Genomic DNA, 20,844 nt, shown 5'->3' with positions numbered 1-20,844 from the left:
GGCCTTGGCCAGTGTGGCTGGAGTAGAGTAAGGAGTGCAGATTGACAAGATGCGGCTGGAGAGCCAGGCAGGAGCAAGGCACTTAGGGCCTTGTCACACAGGGCAAGGTATTGGGATTTTATGCTGAAATCTTAGAGTTGATTAATTATCACCACAAAAATAAAGCAGAGTTTGTTAATTGGCTTTTTTCCTGATAACCATAACTCCTTGAAGGGACAGGACAAGTGGCAGCAAGACAAGTTGTATGATAACAACTAGGTCTCCATGTTTCTCTAAGTCCTAGCAGAGATTCATTCAGAGACCAGTCTTAGCACCTTTTGTTGTTTCTTTGAAGCCTACTTCTATGAAAGAAAGAAGGAAAGAGAAGAAAAAGAGCTTATCTCCGAACACATCGAGTTATATACATTAAATACAGCTTTTTGTATCTCAATCATACCTCAATAAAGTGGTTTAAAAAAAAATGAAAATTCAGACTCACAGCCCAGTGGTCATCACACAAGGACTAGCATGAATAATAACAAAATCAATCTGGAGAAAATGACTGTACAGAATTAGTAAATGTATAATTATTACAAGAAGGTAAGTAACTCCAGACTTCATTAGGAAGTCACTGTAACATCTGGGGCAAAAGGAAGTTTGCAGAAGGAAGGCAATACCACGAAGATTGTCCTTTAAAGACAGCAAAAGGCACAGTGTGGGGATTATAACATGCCTTAGTCTTGCCTTCTTGCTAGGGAAAGTCGGTGACATGTTTTGGCTGTGTCCTCACCCAAATCTCATTTTGAATTGTAGTTCCCATACTCCCCAGGTGTTGTGGGAGGGAGCTGGTGGGAGGTAATTGAATCATAGGGTTGGTTACCTTCATGCTATTTTCGTGATGGTGAGTGAGTTCTCAGTAGATCTCACCAGATCTTTGCTCGGCACTTCACCTTCCTGCTGCCATGTGCAAAAGGATGTGTTTGCTTCCCCTTCCGCTATGATTGTAAGTTTCCTGAGGCTTCCCCAGCCATGCTAAACTGTAAGTTAATTAAACCTTTTTATTTTATAAATTATCCAGTCTCGGGTATGTCTTGATTGGCAGCATGAGAATGGACTAATGCAGTGAGAGAGAGGAAATTTTCTTGGACTGGGGCAGCCAGCATATATAGGTTTAGTTTATATCTACCTCTGATATTTGTTCCCTTAGGTATGTGACCACCATTGTGAGCCTGAGTTTCCTCATTTAAAGGTAATAACTACACACATGTACTATATGGGTTAGTTTAAAGAATTATGAAAGGTTTGTGGAATCACGTAGCATTGTGTGTGGTACATAATGACATCCAATAAATGACTCAAATGAGCTAGACATTTCCTCTCTTTTACCCCTACCCCAAATATGGAACCTTCTTGTATTGAGTTCTTACGAAAGGGGGAAACATGCTGTTTTTCTTCTAATGGCTTTACATTATTGCCCCCACTTTCCTCTTTTCTCTTCTTGCCTTTGTATCTCTTCCCTAAACTTTCCAAAATTAGGCAGAGGAAGAAGGCATTTGTTCCAATTATTGGATCAGTGTTGGGTTTTAGGAAATCAATTGAAAATCCTTCCTCTCCTCTGTCTGCTTCAGCCTCCCGAATCCTGGTACAGAAAACCCAATTATTAAGTACAGGTAAGCAGAAAGGACATGAGAAGATAGTGGATATTTTCTACCTAGTCTCTGCTTCCTCCTTGCCTGCTGGGCTGAGGCACTGTGTAAGGATGTTCAAGCCACACAGTGGTAGTGCAAATATGAAGCAACCTGGGTTTCCCTGTGTGGAAGGCAGAATAATAATCTCTCCCCGAAAGATATTCATGTCCTAATTCTCAGAACCTGTGAATATGGTGCATTACATAGCAGAAGGGGCTTTGCATATGTGATTAATATTAGGAACCTTGAGATAGGGGGATAAAGATGGAAGAAGGTAGCAGAAGAGTTAGAGATTTGGCAGAAGGGAAGGCAGGAGAAATAGACATGAGAAGGGCTCATCCCTCCATTGCTGGCTTTGAAGATGTAGGAAGGGGCCACAAGCCAAAGAATATGGGCAGCCTCTAGTACCTGGGAATAGCCCTCAGCTGACAGCAAAGGAGCACGGATTTCTGTCCTACAGAGCTGTGAGATAATGAATGTATGTTGTTTTAAGCCGCTAAATTTGTGTTAATTTGTTATGGTAGCAAGAGAAACCTAATATAACCTATAAGGGGTAAAGAGTAAGTGAGCTTTATTTGTTACTCCACCATTTCTTGTCCCATCTCGATTTTCTCATTAGGAGTGGAAATGAGATTTTGCAGACAAACTTGTGCACATTTCATTTTAAAATAATTAATCCATATAAAGCTGACTTTTGCTTATAGTGAGTTCTAGGGATAACCAGTTGTTCTAAGGTGGTTTATCAATAGCCCATCCTTTCTACACAGATCTACCATGCCACCATCATCATAGATCAGGTTGTTGTTTTTTTTTCTTTTTGCATGGATGTACCTTTGCACTCTCTATTCTGTCCTACTGGTCTATTTGTCTCTCCTGTGTCAATATTATGCTGTCTCAATTACTATATTTTTTATAATGTCTTGATATTTTCGGGGCAAATACCCTGCCCTCCCACATCCATATCACCACGCAGACACCATGATCTTTTTCAGGGAAGTCTTGGCTGTTACTGTCCGTTTTCTCTTGCACATAGTTTTTAGAATTAGATTGTAAAGTTCAATGAATTGAACTGGTTCACTTGGACTCCTTCTCCTTTTTGGTAGTCATTGTTTGATTATGCTTGTCTTCAGGATTGTACTGCTAAAGCCATATTTCATCATCTTTTCACTGAACTTCACAATCTAAAGATTGTTGGGATTTTTATTGGAATTGCATTGGATCTGTGATCAACTGAAGGAGAGTTGACATCTATATGAAAATGGTATGTGTGACAGTCGATTTTATGTATCAACTCTGGATCACAGGATCCTCAGCCATCTAGCTAAACATTATTTCTGGGTGTGTCTTTGAGGATGTTTCCAGAAGAGATTAGCATTTGAATCAATAAACTGAGTAAAGGGGATTTACTTCCTCAATGTGGGTGGCATCACTTAATCCTTTGAGGACCTGAATAGAACAAAAAAGGGGAGAAAGAAAGGATTCGCTTGCTGTCTGCCTGACTCTGTCAGCTGGAACGTTAATCTTCTGCCCTCAGTTCTCCTGGTTCTCAGGCCTTTGGAATCTACACCACCTGCTCTCTGGCTATATCACTGGCCTTCTTGGGCCCCTAGCTTAGAGACAGCATCTTAGCACTTCTGAGCTACCATAATTGCATGAGCCAATACTCCTAATGTTTCAGCATGTGTGTATGGTGTGTGTGACATTTTTATGCCTTTCTTATTGTTTATTGGGTTAGGGAAGTTTCCTTCTATTTCTACATTGCTAATAGTTTTTTTTAAATTAAGAATGAATGTTGAATTTTATTATTTTTTCTGCTTCTATTGAGATGAACATACGGGTTCTTTTTTTGTTATTATGGTGAATTGCATTAATACATTTTCTAATATTAAACCACTTTTGCATTTCTGGAAGAAACAAAACTTGTCATTTCAAAAAGTATTCTGTTTAGAGTTACTGCAGTTCTATTTATGGATGAGACTATGGTTATTTTTTATACTGTTTTAAAAATTTGATATTAAAATTATATAGATATCTACTTAACATTAATAATTTGTTTCTGAAAATCAGACGTTCTGTTCAAAAACAGAGCCCATTTCTCTTTATTTTAAATGGCAAAATTATAATGGATTACTTGTGAACCCAAACTAATTTCCTAAAATGTAAGTAAAATATGGTAAACCTATATTAAATTTGCTTCCTGGCCCCCAAATAATATAGTTGTTGACAAATAATTGCTTTGTTAGCTGTAATATAGTTTCTTTCATTGTAATTGCTTTTCTGCTTGTTTTGCTTCCTTTTCTATAAAGTTCTTTAACATTTTCTTGACTTTTATTCAGTCTCATTGTTATAATTAGGGAGGAAGATGTGGTGGTGGGGAAGAAATATGAAAGTCACTCTAGAAATGTGTCAGAGAATGATTCACACTGAGGATGATACAGTAATGCCTCTTGTATCATCAGTGGCATTTGTGTGGAACATCCCTGTCACTGATATTCAGGATGCTTTTGGATATGCTGACACACGATGCTGTCCTATTACTAATTGTGTTTGTGATATATCTCAAAGCATTTGATACACTTTTTTTTTTTTGGTTGTTGGTAAAAATGTTGCATTGAGTTTTGGGATCTAAAATATAATTTTTTTCTATGTAAATATCATCTGAAATGTTGTTTGAGAGATACATATGTTTTGTGATGTTGTGGTCCTAGATACAAGAGGTAACTTACTGGGAAAATATAAATCTGTGGAATATGCCTGTACTAGCTTTATAAAGTAATCTGAAGAACTATTCCTCTTTTTCTCTTACCTGAAAGTTTTTGTGTAATGTCAGAATTCTTTTTCTTAATTAAAAAATTCCACTTTTAAGATTAAGTCTAGTATTTTCTTTGTGGGACAATTTTAAACTACTGATTTCAATTTCCTTAATGGACATAGGACCATTTAGGTGTTCTAGTTCTTTGGTCAGTTTTGTTAAGTTAAAGTTCCTAGAAAAGTATACATTTCCTGCACATTTTTAAATTTGTTGTTAGGAAGTTGTTCCTTATAGTATCTGATTATCTTTTGAAATCTCTGCTTTTCTTTCAGGTATGTTTATTTTTCATTCTTAATGTGTGCCAGAGGATTGTGAATTTTATTAGTAATTATTTAGTATTTTAAACTGTATTGATGTTACTTTTTCTGTTAGCACAATTTATGTCCAGCATTTATGTCACTTTAGCAATGATGAATCACTCCACATTTGTTAATTAAGTTATATTTTATTTCAGATTTAAAAAAATTTTGTGGGGGCTATTTATGCTTGCACAGTGTAAAATGGACATTCCATGTTGTTCCAATTTTTGCACAATATAATTTTTTTCATGCTGTGCCTCATTATTAATATCATGTCTTTTAAAATTTCCCTGGAGATTTAGAAGAATCATGTAAATTATATGTAAAAAGAGTATTGAAGAAAAAACTATCTCTTTATTGTGGGCATTTGATTTTAAGATAATGTTTAAAATCATTGTGTAAATTATTGAATGTTAAATATCAAAATGCTGAACAATTCCTGCTTACACAAGAATTACAGTGCACATGCATATGTCCAAAGTACAAAAAATACATTTATGAGTAGTGGGAACTATATAAGTTTAGCAAAATGAAAACCTAATGATCATCGTAAAGCCCTGAGTGCATTGTACAGAGTATTCACTGGTGCTAGAAAGCTTACTATGAGCCAGGTGAACTGGAGGATAGCGTTGTGAATGCTCTCTAATGCCGCAGTAGCAGAAGATCCATTTGTCTCTGGGGATTGCAATATTGTATATGTAGTTTAAATTAGCCAGTTTATATCCACACTTACATTATTAATTAATTTTACCTCTTCTAATACTTATTATTACAGTACTTCCAAATATATTTAAATGTTTTTCAATGTTTTACCAATTAACTTGGCCATATTGGTGTGTGCCAGCTACATATCTGTTTCTAAGTATTTTTGCATTTTCTTCTTTGACTTTTGAGTTATTTAGAGATATATTTTTAATTTTCACTGTATGGAGTCTTTTTGAATGTAAGTTATATTTTTGTTATTTATTTTTAATAATAAATAAAAAGTAATAAAACTATAAGATTTTGGTTTTTTGAAATTTGTTTTGGGTCCTAATAGGTGGTTACTTTTTATAAATATTCTGTGGTCTCTACTTGTATGCTGTGTTCCATAATATGTCCTTTGGATCTAGCTTATTAACCATATTATTCCAATCTTCTATATCCTTACTGATTTGTAATCTGCTTGATCTATCAGCTGTTGTGTGTTTTAAGGTTTTCCATTATGATGTGGATTTGTTAATGTCTCCTTGTATTTCTGTCATTTTTTGCTCTCTCTCTCTCTCTATATATATATATATGTATATTTTTTCTTTTTCTTTTCTTTTTTTTTTTTTTTGAGACAGAGTCTTGCTCTGTTGCCCTGGCTGGAGTGCAGTGGCGCTATCTTGGCTCACTGCAACCTCCACCTCCCAGGTTCAAGCAATTCTCCTGCCTCAGCCTCCCGAGTAGCTGGAGTTATAGGCGCATGCCACCATGCCAGGCTAATTTTTTGTATTTTTAGTAGAGATGGCGTTTTGCCATGTTGGTTGGCCAGGATGGTCTCCATCTCTTGACCTCGTGATCCGCCTGCCTTGGCCTCCCAAAGTGCTGGGATTACAAGCGTGAGCCACCGTGCCCAGCCTCTTTTTCTTTTTTTTTTAATTTTTGAGACAGGGTCTTATTCTTTCACTCAGGCTGGAGTGCAATGGTTTGATCTCGGCTCACTGCAACCTCCACCTTCCAGGATCAAGCAGTCCTCCCATCTCAGCCTCCTCAGTAGCTGGGACCACAGGCCCACAACACCACGCCAGGCTAATGTTTGTGTATTTATTAGAGACATGGTTTCACCATGTTGCCCAGGCTAGTCTCAAACTCCTGAACTGAAGCTATCCACCCGCCTTAGCCTCCCAAAGTGCTGGGATTACAGGCATGAGCCACTGCACCTGGCCCTTTATATATTTGAAATTATGTTATTATATTGCATCCATATTCATACAATTGATATATCTTCCTAGATAATTAAATTTCCATTAATATGTAATCTTTGAATCTGGTAATTTTTTTGCTTCGAGAATTTTTTTCTTTATGATTTCACATGAACTTTTATTGGTGTGTATTAGTGTGGTTTATCTTTTTTCCTCCTATTACTTTCCATTTTTGTGTCCTTATAGTATAGCTATGTCATTGTCATCTTAGTCCATTCCTGCTATAACAAAGTAATTAGACTGGGTAATTTATCACAACACAAATTTATTTTTTACAGTTTTGGAGGCTGGAAAATCTGAGATTAAGGTGCCAGCAGTGTTTGGTGAGGGCCCATTCCTCACAGATGGCACCTTCTTGCTGCATCCCTACAATGTGAAAGGGGCTAACAGGCTCCCTCAAGCCTTTTTATAAGGGCACTAATCCCATTCCTGGCATAATCACCACCCAAAGGCTCCACTTCTTGATACCATCACCTTGGAGGTTAGATTTCAACATACGAATTTTGGAGGGACATAAACATTCAGACCATAGCAGTAATGTAAATATCATAAGATTGGATTTTTAAAAGATTCTGTTTTATAATCTTTGTCTTTTACTTAGAATGTTTGGTTCACTTTTATTTAATGTAAACATTATACCTTTGTTTTAATTTCTACCATTTTATTTTGTTCTTCCATTTCATCTCTCTTTTTTCTATGTTTTTTTTTCTCTTTTCTTTTTTTATATTTTGGTCTTGTATTGGATTTGTTAAAAATTGTTTTTATTTAATATTTTTCTCCTGTCATAGTATGGAAGTTATATGTAGCCAAATTATAGTTTTTCAGGAATTCTCAAATTTTAACTTGCATATCTAACTCAAGAAAGACTAAATATGGCTGGGCATGGTGGCTCACGCCTGTAATCCCAGCACTTTGGAAGGCTGAGGTGGGCGGATCACTTGAGGTCAGGAGTTCAAGACCAGCCTGGCCAACATGGTGAAACCCTGTCTCTACTAAAAATACAATAAATTAGCCAGGCGTGGTGGCACGTGCCTGTAATCCCAGCTACTAGGGAGGCTGAGGCGGGAGAATAGCTTGAATCCAGGAGGCGGAGGTTGCAGTGAGCTGAGATCGTGCCATTGCACTCCAGTTTGAGCAACAATAGAGAAACTCTGTCTCAAAAGAAAAAAAAAAGACTAAATGTATAAAATAATATGGGACCGGGTGCAGTGGCTCATGCCTGTAATCACAGCATCTCAGGAGGCCAAGGCAGGTGGATCGCCTGAGCTCAAGATTTTGAGACCAGCCTTGGCAACATGGTGAAACCCCATCTCTACAAGAAATACAAAAATTATCTGGGTGTGGTGGCACGCACCTGTGGTCCCAGCTACTTGGGAGACTGAGGCAGGAGGATCACTTGAACCCTGGAGGTTGAGGCTGCAGTGAACTAAGATTGCACCACTGCACTCCAGTCGGGGCGACAGAACAAGACTCTGTCTCAAAAATAAATAAAAATAAAATAATATATACATATATATAAATATATATTTATCCTCTTCTTGAATAAAAAATAAAACAAGGACCTTAGAAATGTCTGATGCTAGCTACCCTTTACCCCACTTAGGGGCTATATTGTTCAGTATTTTAATTCTATTATTGTATATTTTTAAACTCACAAATTTGACATTCTTATCGTTTTATAGTCATTAAATACTTTTTTTACGGGTTACCACTTCTTTGATCATCATTCTCTCCTGCATCTCAGACCATCTATTCAAGATAATTTTTTTCTTAATGAAGTATATACTTTAGAAAATATTTCTACTCTAATTGCAATCTTTGGACGATCAGCATCAACATCACTTAGAGAGCTTATTAGAAATGCAGAATCTCAGATCCCTCCCCAGACATAATGAATAGCAATTTATATTTTAACAAACCCCCCAGGTGATTCATATGCAAATTAATGTTTGAGAAACACTGCTTATAGGCTCATTTAGTGAGGGTCTACTCATGCTAAACTCTCATAGCCTTTATTTGTCTGAAAATGTCTTTGTTTCACTCTCATTTTTGAAAGGGATTTTGCTGGGTACATGATTTTAAATTAATGGTTGTATTCTCTCAGCACTTTGAAACTATTACTTCCTATAATAAGAGTGAATATATAAAATGAATATGCCTTACATTTTATGGAAAAAGTCAGAGGTCAGTCTAATGGTTGTTCCTTGCCAAATAATCTGTCTTTTCTTCTCTTTTTTCTTGGATGATCTGAATTTTATTACAATGTGAGTAGATGTGAGTTTCTTTTTATTTAACCTAGACTAGCTATGATTAACTGGGATTCCTGAATCAGAGACTTGGTGTTTGTCTTCTTCAGCTTTATCTTCCAACTCACTAATTCTCTTTTCAGCTGTTAATACTGAGTTTTTAATGTCAGTTATTATACATTATTTTTCTAGGAGTTCCCTTTGTTTTTTTTCAAAGATGTAGGTAATTTAGGATATCTTTTGCTTTTTTGTTATGCACCCTCTTTTATGTCTTGAAATACATTAAACATACTGTTCGATACTCTGATACTCTGATTGACAGGGTCTAACTCTGTTTTAGCTGACTGTCACTTGTTGCCCATTTTCTCATGGGTTTGTCATTTTCTTTTTCAGTGTGAACTGATGTTGTTTGGAAATTAATTTGTGATAACCATTTGAGTCTGTTCCTCTAGAAAGCCTTTATGTTTGTTTTCGCTGAGTACTTGGAGTACCACTGACTTGGGAGCACTCAGACTACATACACATAAGTGTAAATTCTTACCCCATCCTACATGAGGGAGGGCTGGTGTTAGTCATTTTCAAGGAAAACTTTCCTCCCTGTTTTATCATTTTTCATACTACATAGGCTAATCTTCCCTACTGTTTCTCTTCTGTAGGGTGATCTCCCTCCTTTCCATTCACTTACTGAGGATGTTACCTTTCAGGGAACACACGTTATGCATGGGTCACAATCCTATCACATTTTGCACAGGCCTCATGTCTTATCTCCTAACTCCCATGTGGCCCTATGAAGCCTAAGCAATAAGCCACCGGGGTGAGCAAATGTCCCAGGCAAATCCCAGCTCCAGAACTTGCTTTGGATTCCTGTTATTTTTTATTTGTGGCCTCTCGGGACTTCCCATATTTTTCAGCCAACTCAGACATGCATTTAGAACAATATTTTAAAATATTTTATCCAGTATTTTTATTCGTTCTGAATTATAGGATTTCTCTGCGTAGCTCTACTGCCATATGGCAGGCACAAAGCACCTTTTGAGGTTTTTTCAATTTGTTCCTTGAAAAACTATCCAGTTTAAGAACATTAGAAGGGCTTATCACTAATCCTGCTTTTTCAACTAACAAGCTATGCATAAAGGTAACAATTCTTTCCAAAATAATTCATAATTTAGAGTGCTCACAAAGTCTCTCTTTTTCTTTTTGAAATGGAGTCTCGGTCTGTTGCCCAGGCTGGAGTGCAGTGGCGCGATCTCAGCTCACTGTAACCTCTGCCTACCAGGTTCACGCGATTCTCCTGCCTCAGCCTCCCAAGTAGCTGGGAATACAGGCACGTGCCACCACGCCTGGCTAATATTTTTGTATTTTTAGTAGAGACAGTGTTTCATCATGTGGTCAGGCTCAACTCCTGACCTCAAATGATCCTCCTGTCTCAGCATCCCAAAGTGCTGGGAATACAGGCATAAGCCACTGTGCCTGGCCAAAGTCTCTTTCTTAAAGTAACTTGATCTAATTCTTTGGGAACCTGACGAAATTATATTCAGTAGTTCGTTTAAAATAATAAGATGATGAGAATAGCCAGAACAATTCTTTTTCTATTGCTGCTGCACAAATTCACCCAGAACAATTTAGAAAAATAGTAGTGAAGGAGTATTAACTCCTTTTAAAATATTAGATATGAAATATTCTGAATTTTACAAGATAATTAAATTAGCATGGTAATTGCACAGGCATTCCCTGTCAATGAAATGGAAGATATAACTCAGAAACAGTTCTTAGTGTATGTTGGACCTTAGTCTTAAAGTAAATATCCCAAATCAGCAGAGGAGGGAGGACTTATCCAACACACATTGCTGGCAACAGTGATTTGCCATTTGGAAAAATTTACTTGATATTAAAAAGCAAAATAATGTCTATGTAGTTTAAAAATTAAATGGAAAAAATCACGATAGAAAGGCTAAGTGAAAATATTTTATTGTAAAAAAAACTTACTAAACATAAAAATCAATGGCTGTTTCTGAGAGGTGGCAAGAAACTGGTTACAATGAATGATGAAGTAATAGAGAATTTTCTTCCCTTTTGAACCATGAGAAAGTGTTACCTTTCAAAACAAATATTACCTTTCAGAATAAAATGTATTTAAAAAATAAATAAATGGAATAAGAAAATAATTGGTAGTCTTGATTTGGGAAAATCTAAAACTCTTCTGTGACTAAAGTAATAATTAAAGAGAAATTCCATGTATCAATTGGTAAAATTCTTATAATAAATGTAATTAAAACAAATATAACCCTAATTTTAAAATATTCACATTTATCCATATGAACACTGGGAAACCATCAGAGCCAAAGTCAAGAGACATTTCACAAAACAGAAACATGAATTCTAAAACATATCAAAGAAACCTGTGGAAACTACTTTTGTATAGTAATACTACTATACTATATTATTATATTATATAGTAATGCTGTTATATTATATTATTATATTATATAGTAATACTATTATATTATAGTAATACTATTTAACTCCCAATTTTCCAATTTGTTTTTCTGGTGTTTGCGTTTATTTTTTTATTTATTTTTGTTTTTTCACTCTGTCACCCAGGCTGCAGTGCAGTGGCACCATCTCGGCTCACTGCAGCCTAAACCTCCTGGGTTCATGCAATTCTTCTGCCTCAGCTTCCCAAGTAGCTGGGACTACAGTCATGTGCCATTTTGCCCAGCTAATTTTTGTATTTTTAGTAGAGACAAGGTTTCACCACGTTGGCCAGGCTGGTCTCAAATGCTGTAATGCTGGCATTACAGGCGTGAGCCACCGTGCTAGGCCTGTTTTTATCAAAAGCCAGGTAGGCCTATATTTGGAAAGGCCTTGTCTTTTTCATTCATTTTTTTCTTATTTTGGGGGTGTAATTAGCCTTAAATTTTTTTCTCTTATGGAATTTTCATTATGGATTTGCTAATCTTTTTTTTTTTTTTCTTGAGGCAGAGTTTCATTCTGTTGCCCAGGCTGGAGTGCAGTGGTGCAGTCTTGGCTTACTGCAGCCTTTGCCTCCCGGGTTCGTGATTCTACTGCCTCAGCCTCCCAAGTAGCTGAGACCACAGGCACATGCCGCCACACCCGGCTAATTTTTGTACTTTTAGTAGAGACGGGGTTTCACTATGTTGGCCAGGCTGGTCTCGAACTCCTGACCTCAGGTGATCCGCCTGCCTCGGCCTCCCAAAGTGCTGGGATTACAGGCGTGAGTCACTGCACCCGGCTCAGATTTGCTGATCTTTATGCTAAATGTGTTCACATAAAAATGTTGTGATTAAATAAGGTGTGGTTTGTCTTAATTTGATAACACAGATTTTATGTAAAATCTCTTCTCCACCACCATTTTATAGATCGTACTTGAAGTGCTGACTTGTCAATGACAGAGATAATGAAGAGACTGCTAAATGAATGCTAATTCAAGACATTCCTTAATGGGTCTGATGTTACTACATGTAGAAAACCACCAGGTGGCAGTACAAGCCAAGCGCAAAACCCACACTAATTTAGAGCAGCACATTACACTTTACATATTACAGGATTACACTTTAATTGGAATAAATGAACAACTGAATAGTCATATTGGAGTAGAATCACCACATTTTCCAGGTGTTTTAAACCTGGTTTTTATATTTTTCATACTTGTTTTTCCAAGGTGAGGCTTTTCTTTAAATAAAAGTCTCGTCTAATTACATAGAAAAGAACCGTTAAGGTTACATCTTATGCATTCCAATTCAGACAAGTATGAAACATCTTTGAGTGGTAAGATTCCTGTACTGCAGACTCTATGTTCTAAGCTAACCAGGAGGATAAAGCTGGTGCTTCAGTCAGCAGCCAGCTTGCCAGTAGCAATGAGGGTTAAATTATTAATAGACGTTTCTTCTGTGGTTAGGCAGCTCGACTGGTCTTAATTTTTTTTTAAGTCAGGTATGATTTGGTTGCTGTGCTTAGTCACACATCTGGAAATAAACAGTTGCTAGACAAAAATAAATTTTTTATATTTTTATGACTAAATATATGTGGCATGTGTTTCATGTCCACATATTGCCAAGGATATTTTTAGAAAAATCTGTTTCCGTCAGTAACTTTGCTGTTAGCTTGATGGTGCAAGAGTCTTTGGGGAGCGCAAACGGCGTTGGAAGATCCTCTGCTCCTGTGGGACACAGAATTACTCAAACAGCACAAAACACAAAACCTGGGTTTCTAATGAGTGGGCTGTTCATGTATTAATGTTAGTATTTGGTTTTAGCCACTGAAAGAGAATTGCAGCTGTTCCATTAGAGATCTGAAGTCTGTCAAATGGATGAGTTATATTTCTGAACTTGAAATTGAGAATATGAAACCTCCCCAGAAATCATGGTGAGCCCAAGAATGGCTGAAAGGCAGAAGTTTGAGGATCGCGATGCTTGACATTTCTAAAAAGGGGGAGTAGTAATTTCAATAAACTTTGGTCTACAGTAGTGAATGTGGTCTCGATTCTGTAAGACCCTATCAGATGAATGGGTGAGTAGTCCCTAGAGGCAGTAACACCTACTCATGAGAAGCCAGAATGGGTTTGACACTTGTCACGGCAAACTTTTTTCTTTAACAAGGTGTCCAGACCTCCATACCTAGAAAGGGCAGAGAACTTGGAAATCTGAGTTTGAACAAGGCACTTCAGAAGGTCTCTCATAATACACTTCTGGATGAAGTGATATTGGGGCTGGGATGTAAGTGTAATTATGTATATTGATAATTGTCTCAATAGCTATTTAATAGATTGATATCAAATGGAGGAATGTGTCTAAGGTTGTTCTTGGCCTTTTTCTTTAATTCTTTTTACAGTGATTTGGTTGAGGATGTTGTATGCACATTTATCAAATTTGGGATGATGTGAAATTAAAGAGAATAAATTAAATGGTCAAATCAAGATCCTAAAGTCTTAGGCTGGTTAAACTTGGTATGTATAGCAAGAATTGTTTTAAAGAGAGTACATGTAAAGGCGACTACTTGTGTCCTAAAGTCAATAGCATGTATACAGGATAAGTAGCTGTGACAAATCTGAAAAAGACAGGAAATGTAGTTGGCAGTGAAGATAGTATAAATCAGTTGTGTACAATGGCTGTCAGCAGAGTTAACTTATTTTTATTTATTTATTTTGATTCATAAAAATACAAAATCTCCATCTCAAATAGCATTCATTTAGCAGTTTCTTCAGTATCTCTGTCATTGACAAGTCAGCACTTCAAGTAAGATCTCTGAAATGGCAGAAGAGATTTTACATAAAATCTCCGTTACCAAATTAAGATGAACCACACGTTATATAACCTCACTCTGTTGCCCAGGCTGGAGTGCAGCAATGTGATCTTGGCTCACTGCAACCTCCACCTCCCAGGTTCGAGTGATTCTCCCACCGCAGCCTCCCAAGTAGCTGGGATTACAGGTTTGTGCCACCACGCCTGGCTGATTTTTGTATTTTTAGTAGGGACAGGGTTTCGCCATGTTGGCCAGGCTGGTCTCAAACTCCTGACCTCAAGTGATACGCCCACCTCGGCCTCCCAAAGTGCCGGGATTACAAGCATGAGTCACCACCATGCACAGCCAGAATTAACTTAATTTTTTTTTAACAAAGTTAATGTTAACTTAGGTTTCATTGATTAAAAAGTGTGGCATGGCACAGGAGTGAGGGGATCCCCTCCTTCTTCTCCTGCTGGCTGGACTACCCTCTTTTCAATTCTAGGTGCTATAACGTCAAGTGGGGCATGGGCACAGGATTACATATTCATACATGTGACATTTATGTCACACATTCAACTATAACAGCAGTAGCAACAATTGCAACACCCATGGCCCCAATGTCTATCACCTGGGATGTCACTGCTACTTTCACCCAATTTAGATATAAATGACCTCTAAGTTTTCTTCTATCTCTACAATCCTATGATCCAGCTCACAAAAGACATCATCTTTGAGGATTAGGTATAAATTCAGCCATGGCCAGTAAAGCCTCTAAAATCTCTGTATCCAACCAAGGCCAGGCGTGGTGGCTCATACTTGTAATCCCATCAGTTTAAGAAGTTGAGGCTGGCAGATTGCTTGGGCCCAGGAGTTCAAGATCAGCCTGGGCAACTTGGCGAAACTCATCTCTACAAAAAATTAGCTGAGTGTGGTGGCACACACCTGTAGTCCCAGCTACTTGGGAAACTGAGGTGGGAGGATCATCTAAGCCCTGGGAGGTCAAGGTTGCAGTGAGCCGTGATCGCACCACTGTACTCCAGTCTGGACAACAGGGTGAGACACTGTCTCAAAATAAATAAAATAAAATCTCAGTGTCCAGAACACCAAAAGCTCTATTAGAGTGCAATAAGAATATTTGTATGTTGGTAAAAGAATGGGAAGTTAAGTATAATAAAATGCTTTTCCTTAAAAGTACATATCTCTTGGGTTGATTTCCCTCATATTCCCAGGGCTGCTCCATATCAGGGTGGTTAAAATAATTTTAAGGAATGATTATAGGGGGAAAAGTAGGCACAGAGCCCTGAATTCTGTTTCCGAGGGCAGTTTATTTTCTGCCTTAGTGGACTATAGGCTTCAAGTCCAAAGATCCAGTCCAGTGATAATAAGGGGTGAATTGGAGGGTGGCCATAGCATAATTTATTATTCCAGGCTTCTGGTAGTATTGTCATTGGCAACTGAGCACATTTCCCCCTTTTCTATGTCTTCAGTGCAGACTCTGCTTTCTCCCTGTTTATACAGGGTCGGCATATGAAGTGATGTGGACAGAGAGCCCCACCTCCTTGGCTGCTGTGATTGGTTCAGGTATTAACACGTGACTCAAGCTGGGCCAATTGGAGCCCTTGTCTGGGACTTTTCTATATTGGAGTTAATAGGGAAAATTGCTGTTGCTTCTATGTTCCTGGCACTAGAAGAATAGCTGAGGATGTCTGACTTTATCTCTTGTAGAGAAAGCCTGTCTGCAATAGTAAGAATGAGGCCACCACAAAGAGAGACAGGGAAGATAGGAGAGAAATGGTGATATTGAGATCTGGATCTGTCTGTCTGACATCAGCACTAATGAACCACTCCTTTTAAAATTTAAGTTGATTTGTATTTGTCATTTATATCCTGACTAATACAGTCTTCAAAAAAGAAATATTAGAAAAAGCACTCTCATGAACTATTACTTCATTAACATAAAAACAGATCATTTTGGTATGATGATAATAAAAGTAGCAACAATCCATTAAGCATCTACTATATGTTAGGCACTGCAGTAAGTGCATTACATATTTTTTTCATTTAATCTTCACAACAACCTATGTAGTACGTGTATCAGTTTGCTATACTGTATGACTAACTGCCTTGAAACTGAGTGGCTTGAAACAATAATTTGTTTAACTCACAAGTCTTTGTCTTGGTTGGGTAATTGTGGTCTGGACCAGGCTCAGGTGATCATAAATGGGCTTGCTAATGAGTCTGCGGTAAGTTGGCTGATTTCTAGGACTTAATAGTCTAGGGTGGCCTCATTCATAGGTGTAGAGTTTGGTCACCTGGGCACACCAGAGTGGATATTGCCTCTCCAGCAGGCTAACCCTAGCTTGTTTCAAGCAGGTGCCAAGTGAGTGAGTGGAGGCATGTGAATCCTCTCATGGCTCACTCTTGGCACTGGCACGCAACTACTTCTGAAGCATTTTCTTGGCCCAGGTTCAAGGAATGAGGAAATAGTCTCTATTCTTAATGAGAGGAACTGAAAAGTCAAGGAGAGTGGATATAGAAAGGCATGGAAACAATGGGAACACAACTATTCTACTATGAAAGGTATTATGTGCATACACTTCAAAAGTTAAGAAACTTACTCAAGGTCATAAAGCTAGAAAGCAGCAGAGACAGGATTTGAGCCTTAATCTTCTGACCGAAAATCTCATTCTCTTTCAACATTTCTTTCTAGTATTGCTGATTGATCTGTGCAGTCCAGATGTCACAGTGTAATTAGTTTCTAAAATAAATCTGTTCTTAGATTACTTTTGAATGACTTCTAAATTATTATTAAAAAGTTCTTTGTTGTAATAAAGGTATTAAGTTTCCATGAATATATTCTTGACCCACACCCACAAGCATTTTTGCTCATATTTGTATCCACAATAAAATGAAGTTCATATTTTCATCTTGTAGCACAGTATCATTTGAATTACCAGATGCTATTTTAGAAGACTAGCTAAAATAACTTGCAGTACCTAGGAAATTCTTAAATGGTGCTTACAGGAACTTGACTTCAGGCAAATGGGAAGCCAGAAGATGGTGAATGAAAGGATCTATACACTAAAAAGAAAGCTGTCGACAGACAGAAGAAAGAGAGCCGCAGGACAGTGGAACTCAATCCCGTGGGATTCGAAGGAGAGGAGTAGTGGTAAGTGGCTATTATTTAAGTTGAGGAATCTTAGAACCTAGTGTATAAGGCTCTGTGCATATCCCAGAGCCAGCCTTCTCCAAAGAAACTCAAAAGGGTAAAATATGGGGAAGAGAGACAAGGCACAGAGAGTCTGGTATTGCACTGCAAGCAAATGCCCCACATTGTGCTTCTACAAAAATAATTCAGCTCAAATCCTCCTTTCATGTCTCACTTGGAAGTCTGAGTGTTACATTTATTCTTCTAGAATAGTTCTCAGGGTGTTGTTGGGGGAGGAGGGTGGTCACCTAGGCAGCTTTATCTCATGAAATTCAGTGACTGAAATGCACAAATTGCTGGGAAGAAAGCAAGATCAGGAGGGTACAGAATAAAACAGATGGTGGAAAACAAAAGGAGGCAACTGCCAGGAACTTTCTTCCTGCAACTGACTAGGGACTTCTTTCAGAAAGTAACACAAGGCAAGCTGAACTGAACATTTTGGAACATCTCAGAGATCATTTGGCTTGAGGCAAGATGACTGGGACCTCACCTTTGGGAGACAGACATGAGAAAAGGGAGTGTTCAAATGGTTTGAGGGAAACAGTGACAGGGAATTAAAGGAGGAAAAGCAGGGGGATATCTATGGGTTGGTAAGGAAAGCAGATTGTTTTATGAGTTATAAGCTGAATACTGGGGGAAAAGGTGATATGTATAGTTTTAAAGCATCATTAATATCTTAAATGTTCACATTTTATTTATCGTTTTGGTAAATGTGGAACTTTAAACATCAGAATAGTTTCTGATTTTGGAATCTGGTGGTCAGGATGAGATGGGGGTATGGGAAGAAGTGCAGTGTATTCTCATCACCAGTGGGGACCAGACTGGGATTACACTTTCCCTGACAGGTTTCTTAAGTGATTTGTTTTAAGACAGGGTGTGCATTCTGTGTTCAGAGCCAGACAGAATCTTGGATTTGGAGAATCAGTTTCCCCTCTGTTCTGTTAGCCTTCATCTGCATGCTAGCCTTGGATGACTCTGAAAAGAGAGTGTGGCTATTCGGCCTCTAGGTCAGCAAGATTTGGTCTAGAGTCAAGCCAGGATCTTAGGGCTGTGGTACCTGACATTACTATATTCCGTGTTTGATATTTGGTATTTGGTTGTCACCTAACTGCAGACCTCTTTCCCTAACATCAAAAAGGTACAGAATTCTAACCATAAGAATAAGAATTCTATATAAACCCAAATCACTTTTCAATATGGACCATTTGAGACAATAGATCTTTTTATAATATTAAGGAAAACAACCCAATGAAAGTAAAAGAAACCCTCAGATCAGTATCTATTAGATACAAATGTGCCTCAGAAAGGTGACCAAAAAATGTTCAGGAAGGACAACCCTGCTTAATCAATTTAAGCTTTTAAATTACAGGTTTGAGCTGAAGCAATTACTTTATTGATAAATATAGAGAAAGTGCCAGCCATTGGAACCACTTAACTTGCATTTGTTCAAAGCACTAAATCAATTAGAGAAAATTTTGTAAAGTTTGGAATTTTACTGTAATGTTACACACACTCAGAATGAAAGGGTTGTTGAATCTGCATATATATATGTATATAATATAGTTACTGTAATGTGACACATACTCCAAATGAAAGAGCTGTTGAATCTGCATATATATATATATATATGTATATATATAGTTTTGCAGTGGTTGACTTCCTTCCAAATCTGCAATTTAAAAAAGAAGAATAGTAACCAAACATTAAAACAATTTTACATCCTTTATCTTCAAGTTTAGTTGAAGATATTTGAAAGGTCAGGATAGTTTTTCGTCTTTAGTGGCTTAGACATGTGTAGAAAACCAGAATATAATTCGGGTATTTTCTAGAGTATTATTGTTACTAAGTATTATTCTTTACAAATTTATAGATAACAGCTGCCTCCAATTTTGCTGTCTACAAAGAGATATCCATCTGTGGTGGCTTCCTTTTACTCTTTGAGTTTCTGAATTTTTATATCATAGGCCAACTTTGCTCATATATGTATTTATTTTTAATTTTTTAAAATATCCCTTTTAATTTGGAAAAACTTCAGATGTACAGAAAAGTTGCAGAGTGTATAGCAAGCTCTTGTATATGCTTTACAAATTTCCTTCTAATGTTAACATCTGTAGTGGGCTGGACTGTGGCCCCCAAAATATGTTCATATCCTAACTCCCAGAGTCTGTGAATGTGGCCTTATTTGAAAATAAAAGGTCTTTGTAAATGTAATTAGGTTAAGAATCTCAATATGAGATTATTTTGGATTGTCCACTGTGGGCCTTAAATCCAATGACAAGTATCCTTATAAGAGACACACTGAAGAGAAAAGGCAGGGAGAAAAGGGAAAAGACTAGTTTTTCTACTGATATCCCTTTTCTGTTTTAGGATCCAATCCTGGGTAGTACATTGCATTTAGTTGTCATGTCTCCACAGTCTCCTTGTGGTCCATGATAGTTTCCTAGTCTTTCCTTGTTTTCCATGATCTTGATAGTCTTAAGCAGTACTGGTCAGGTATTTTGAAGAATATCCCTCACTATGGGTTTGTCTGCTGTTTTGCTCATGATTAGACGAGGCTGTGGGTTATGGGAGAGAGTATCACAGAGGTGAAGTGCCCTTCTCATCACATCATATTAGAGAATATAGTATACCTATCCACATGACTTATCACTGGTGATGTTAATCTTGACCACTTAGATAAGGTAGAGTTTTCCAGTTTTTCTTACAGGAAAGTGACTATAGGTTGAGCTTTCCCTAATCCAAACATTCAAGATTCAAAACACTTCAATATCTGAAATTTTTGAATGCCAATATGATGCCACAAGTGAAAAATTTCATATCTGTCCTTATGTGCTAGGTCCCGGTCAAAATGCAATCACATCACACACAGTTTATTCAGCATCCCAAAGGGAAGAAAGAGACTTGAGCCCTCTTCAGCTGCAATATATATTTTCTGTACATGCCCAGTTTCCTCCATGCAAGCACACAAAAAAAGTGTAATAAAATGGCACATGTGCAGGCCAGACATGCCATTGGCAGGTTCCCCCCAATGCCCTATGTGAGGCCAAGATTTATGTGCATTCCTTACTGTGTTTTTTTTTGCTTATTCTATGCTCTGTGGTGTGAAGATATTGTTGAAAATGTCAAAAAAAAAAAGGCCTGTTTATACCCCATGGGCAACAGTGGTAAGGAAAAGAGAAAGCATTTTCACTTATCCATAGCACAGAAAGTCAAGCTGTTGAAGAGACCAGGTAGCAGTATAAGTGTGAAACATTTTACGGAAGAGTATAGTATTGCAATGACCACCACATATGACCTAAGAAACAGAAGGATAAACTGTTGAAGATCTATGTGGAAAGTGATGGACAGAAGTTAATGAGAAATAGAAAAACACTGCATAAAGCTGAACATGAAGATCTTGATCGTGTGTGAACAGAATGAAT

At 37.5% G+C, this 20,844-nt stretch overlaps 1 protein-coding gene across 1 annotated transcript in view; it reads left to right on the top strand.

Moving 5' to 3' along the window:
• EPB41L4A (erythrocyte membrane protein band 4.1 like 4A) overlaps positions 1–16,028 on the top strand; it is a 274,611-nt gene extending 258,583 nt beyond the window's left edge. Inside the window, exons 24-25 of the mRNA XM_055387555.2 lie at positions 13,590–13,706; positions 15,733–16,028. Coding sequence (XP_055243530.1) covers positions 13,590–13,706; positions 15,733–15,809 — 194 coding nt within the window. The 3' untranslated portion in view covers positions 15,810–16,028. The remainder of the gene's footprint in view (positions 1–13,589; positions 13,707–15,732) is intronic.
• The last annotated feature ends 4,816 nt before the right edge of the window (positions 16,029–20,844 follow it).

Source organism: Gorilla gorilla, chromosome 4 (genome assembly GCF_029281585.2).
Source record: "Gorilla gorilla gorilla isolate KB3781 chromosome 4, NHGRI_mGorGor1-v2.1_pri, whole genome shotgun sequence".
Lineage (NCBI taxonomy): Eukaryota > Metazoa > Chordata > Mammalia > Primates > Hominidae > Gorilla > Gorilla gorilla.
The sequence above is the reverse complement of the archived record's forward strand: the minus strand, read 5'-3'. Positions and strand labels throughout refer to the sequence as shown.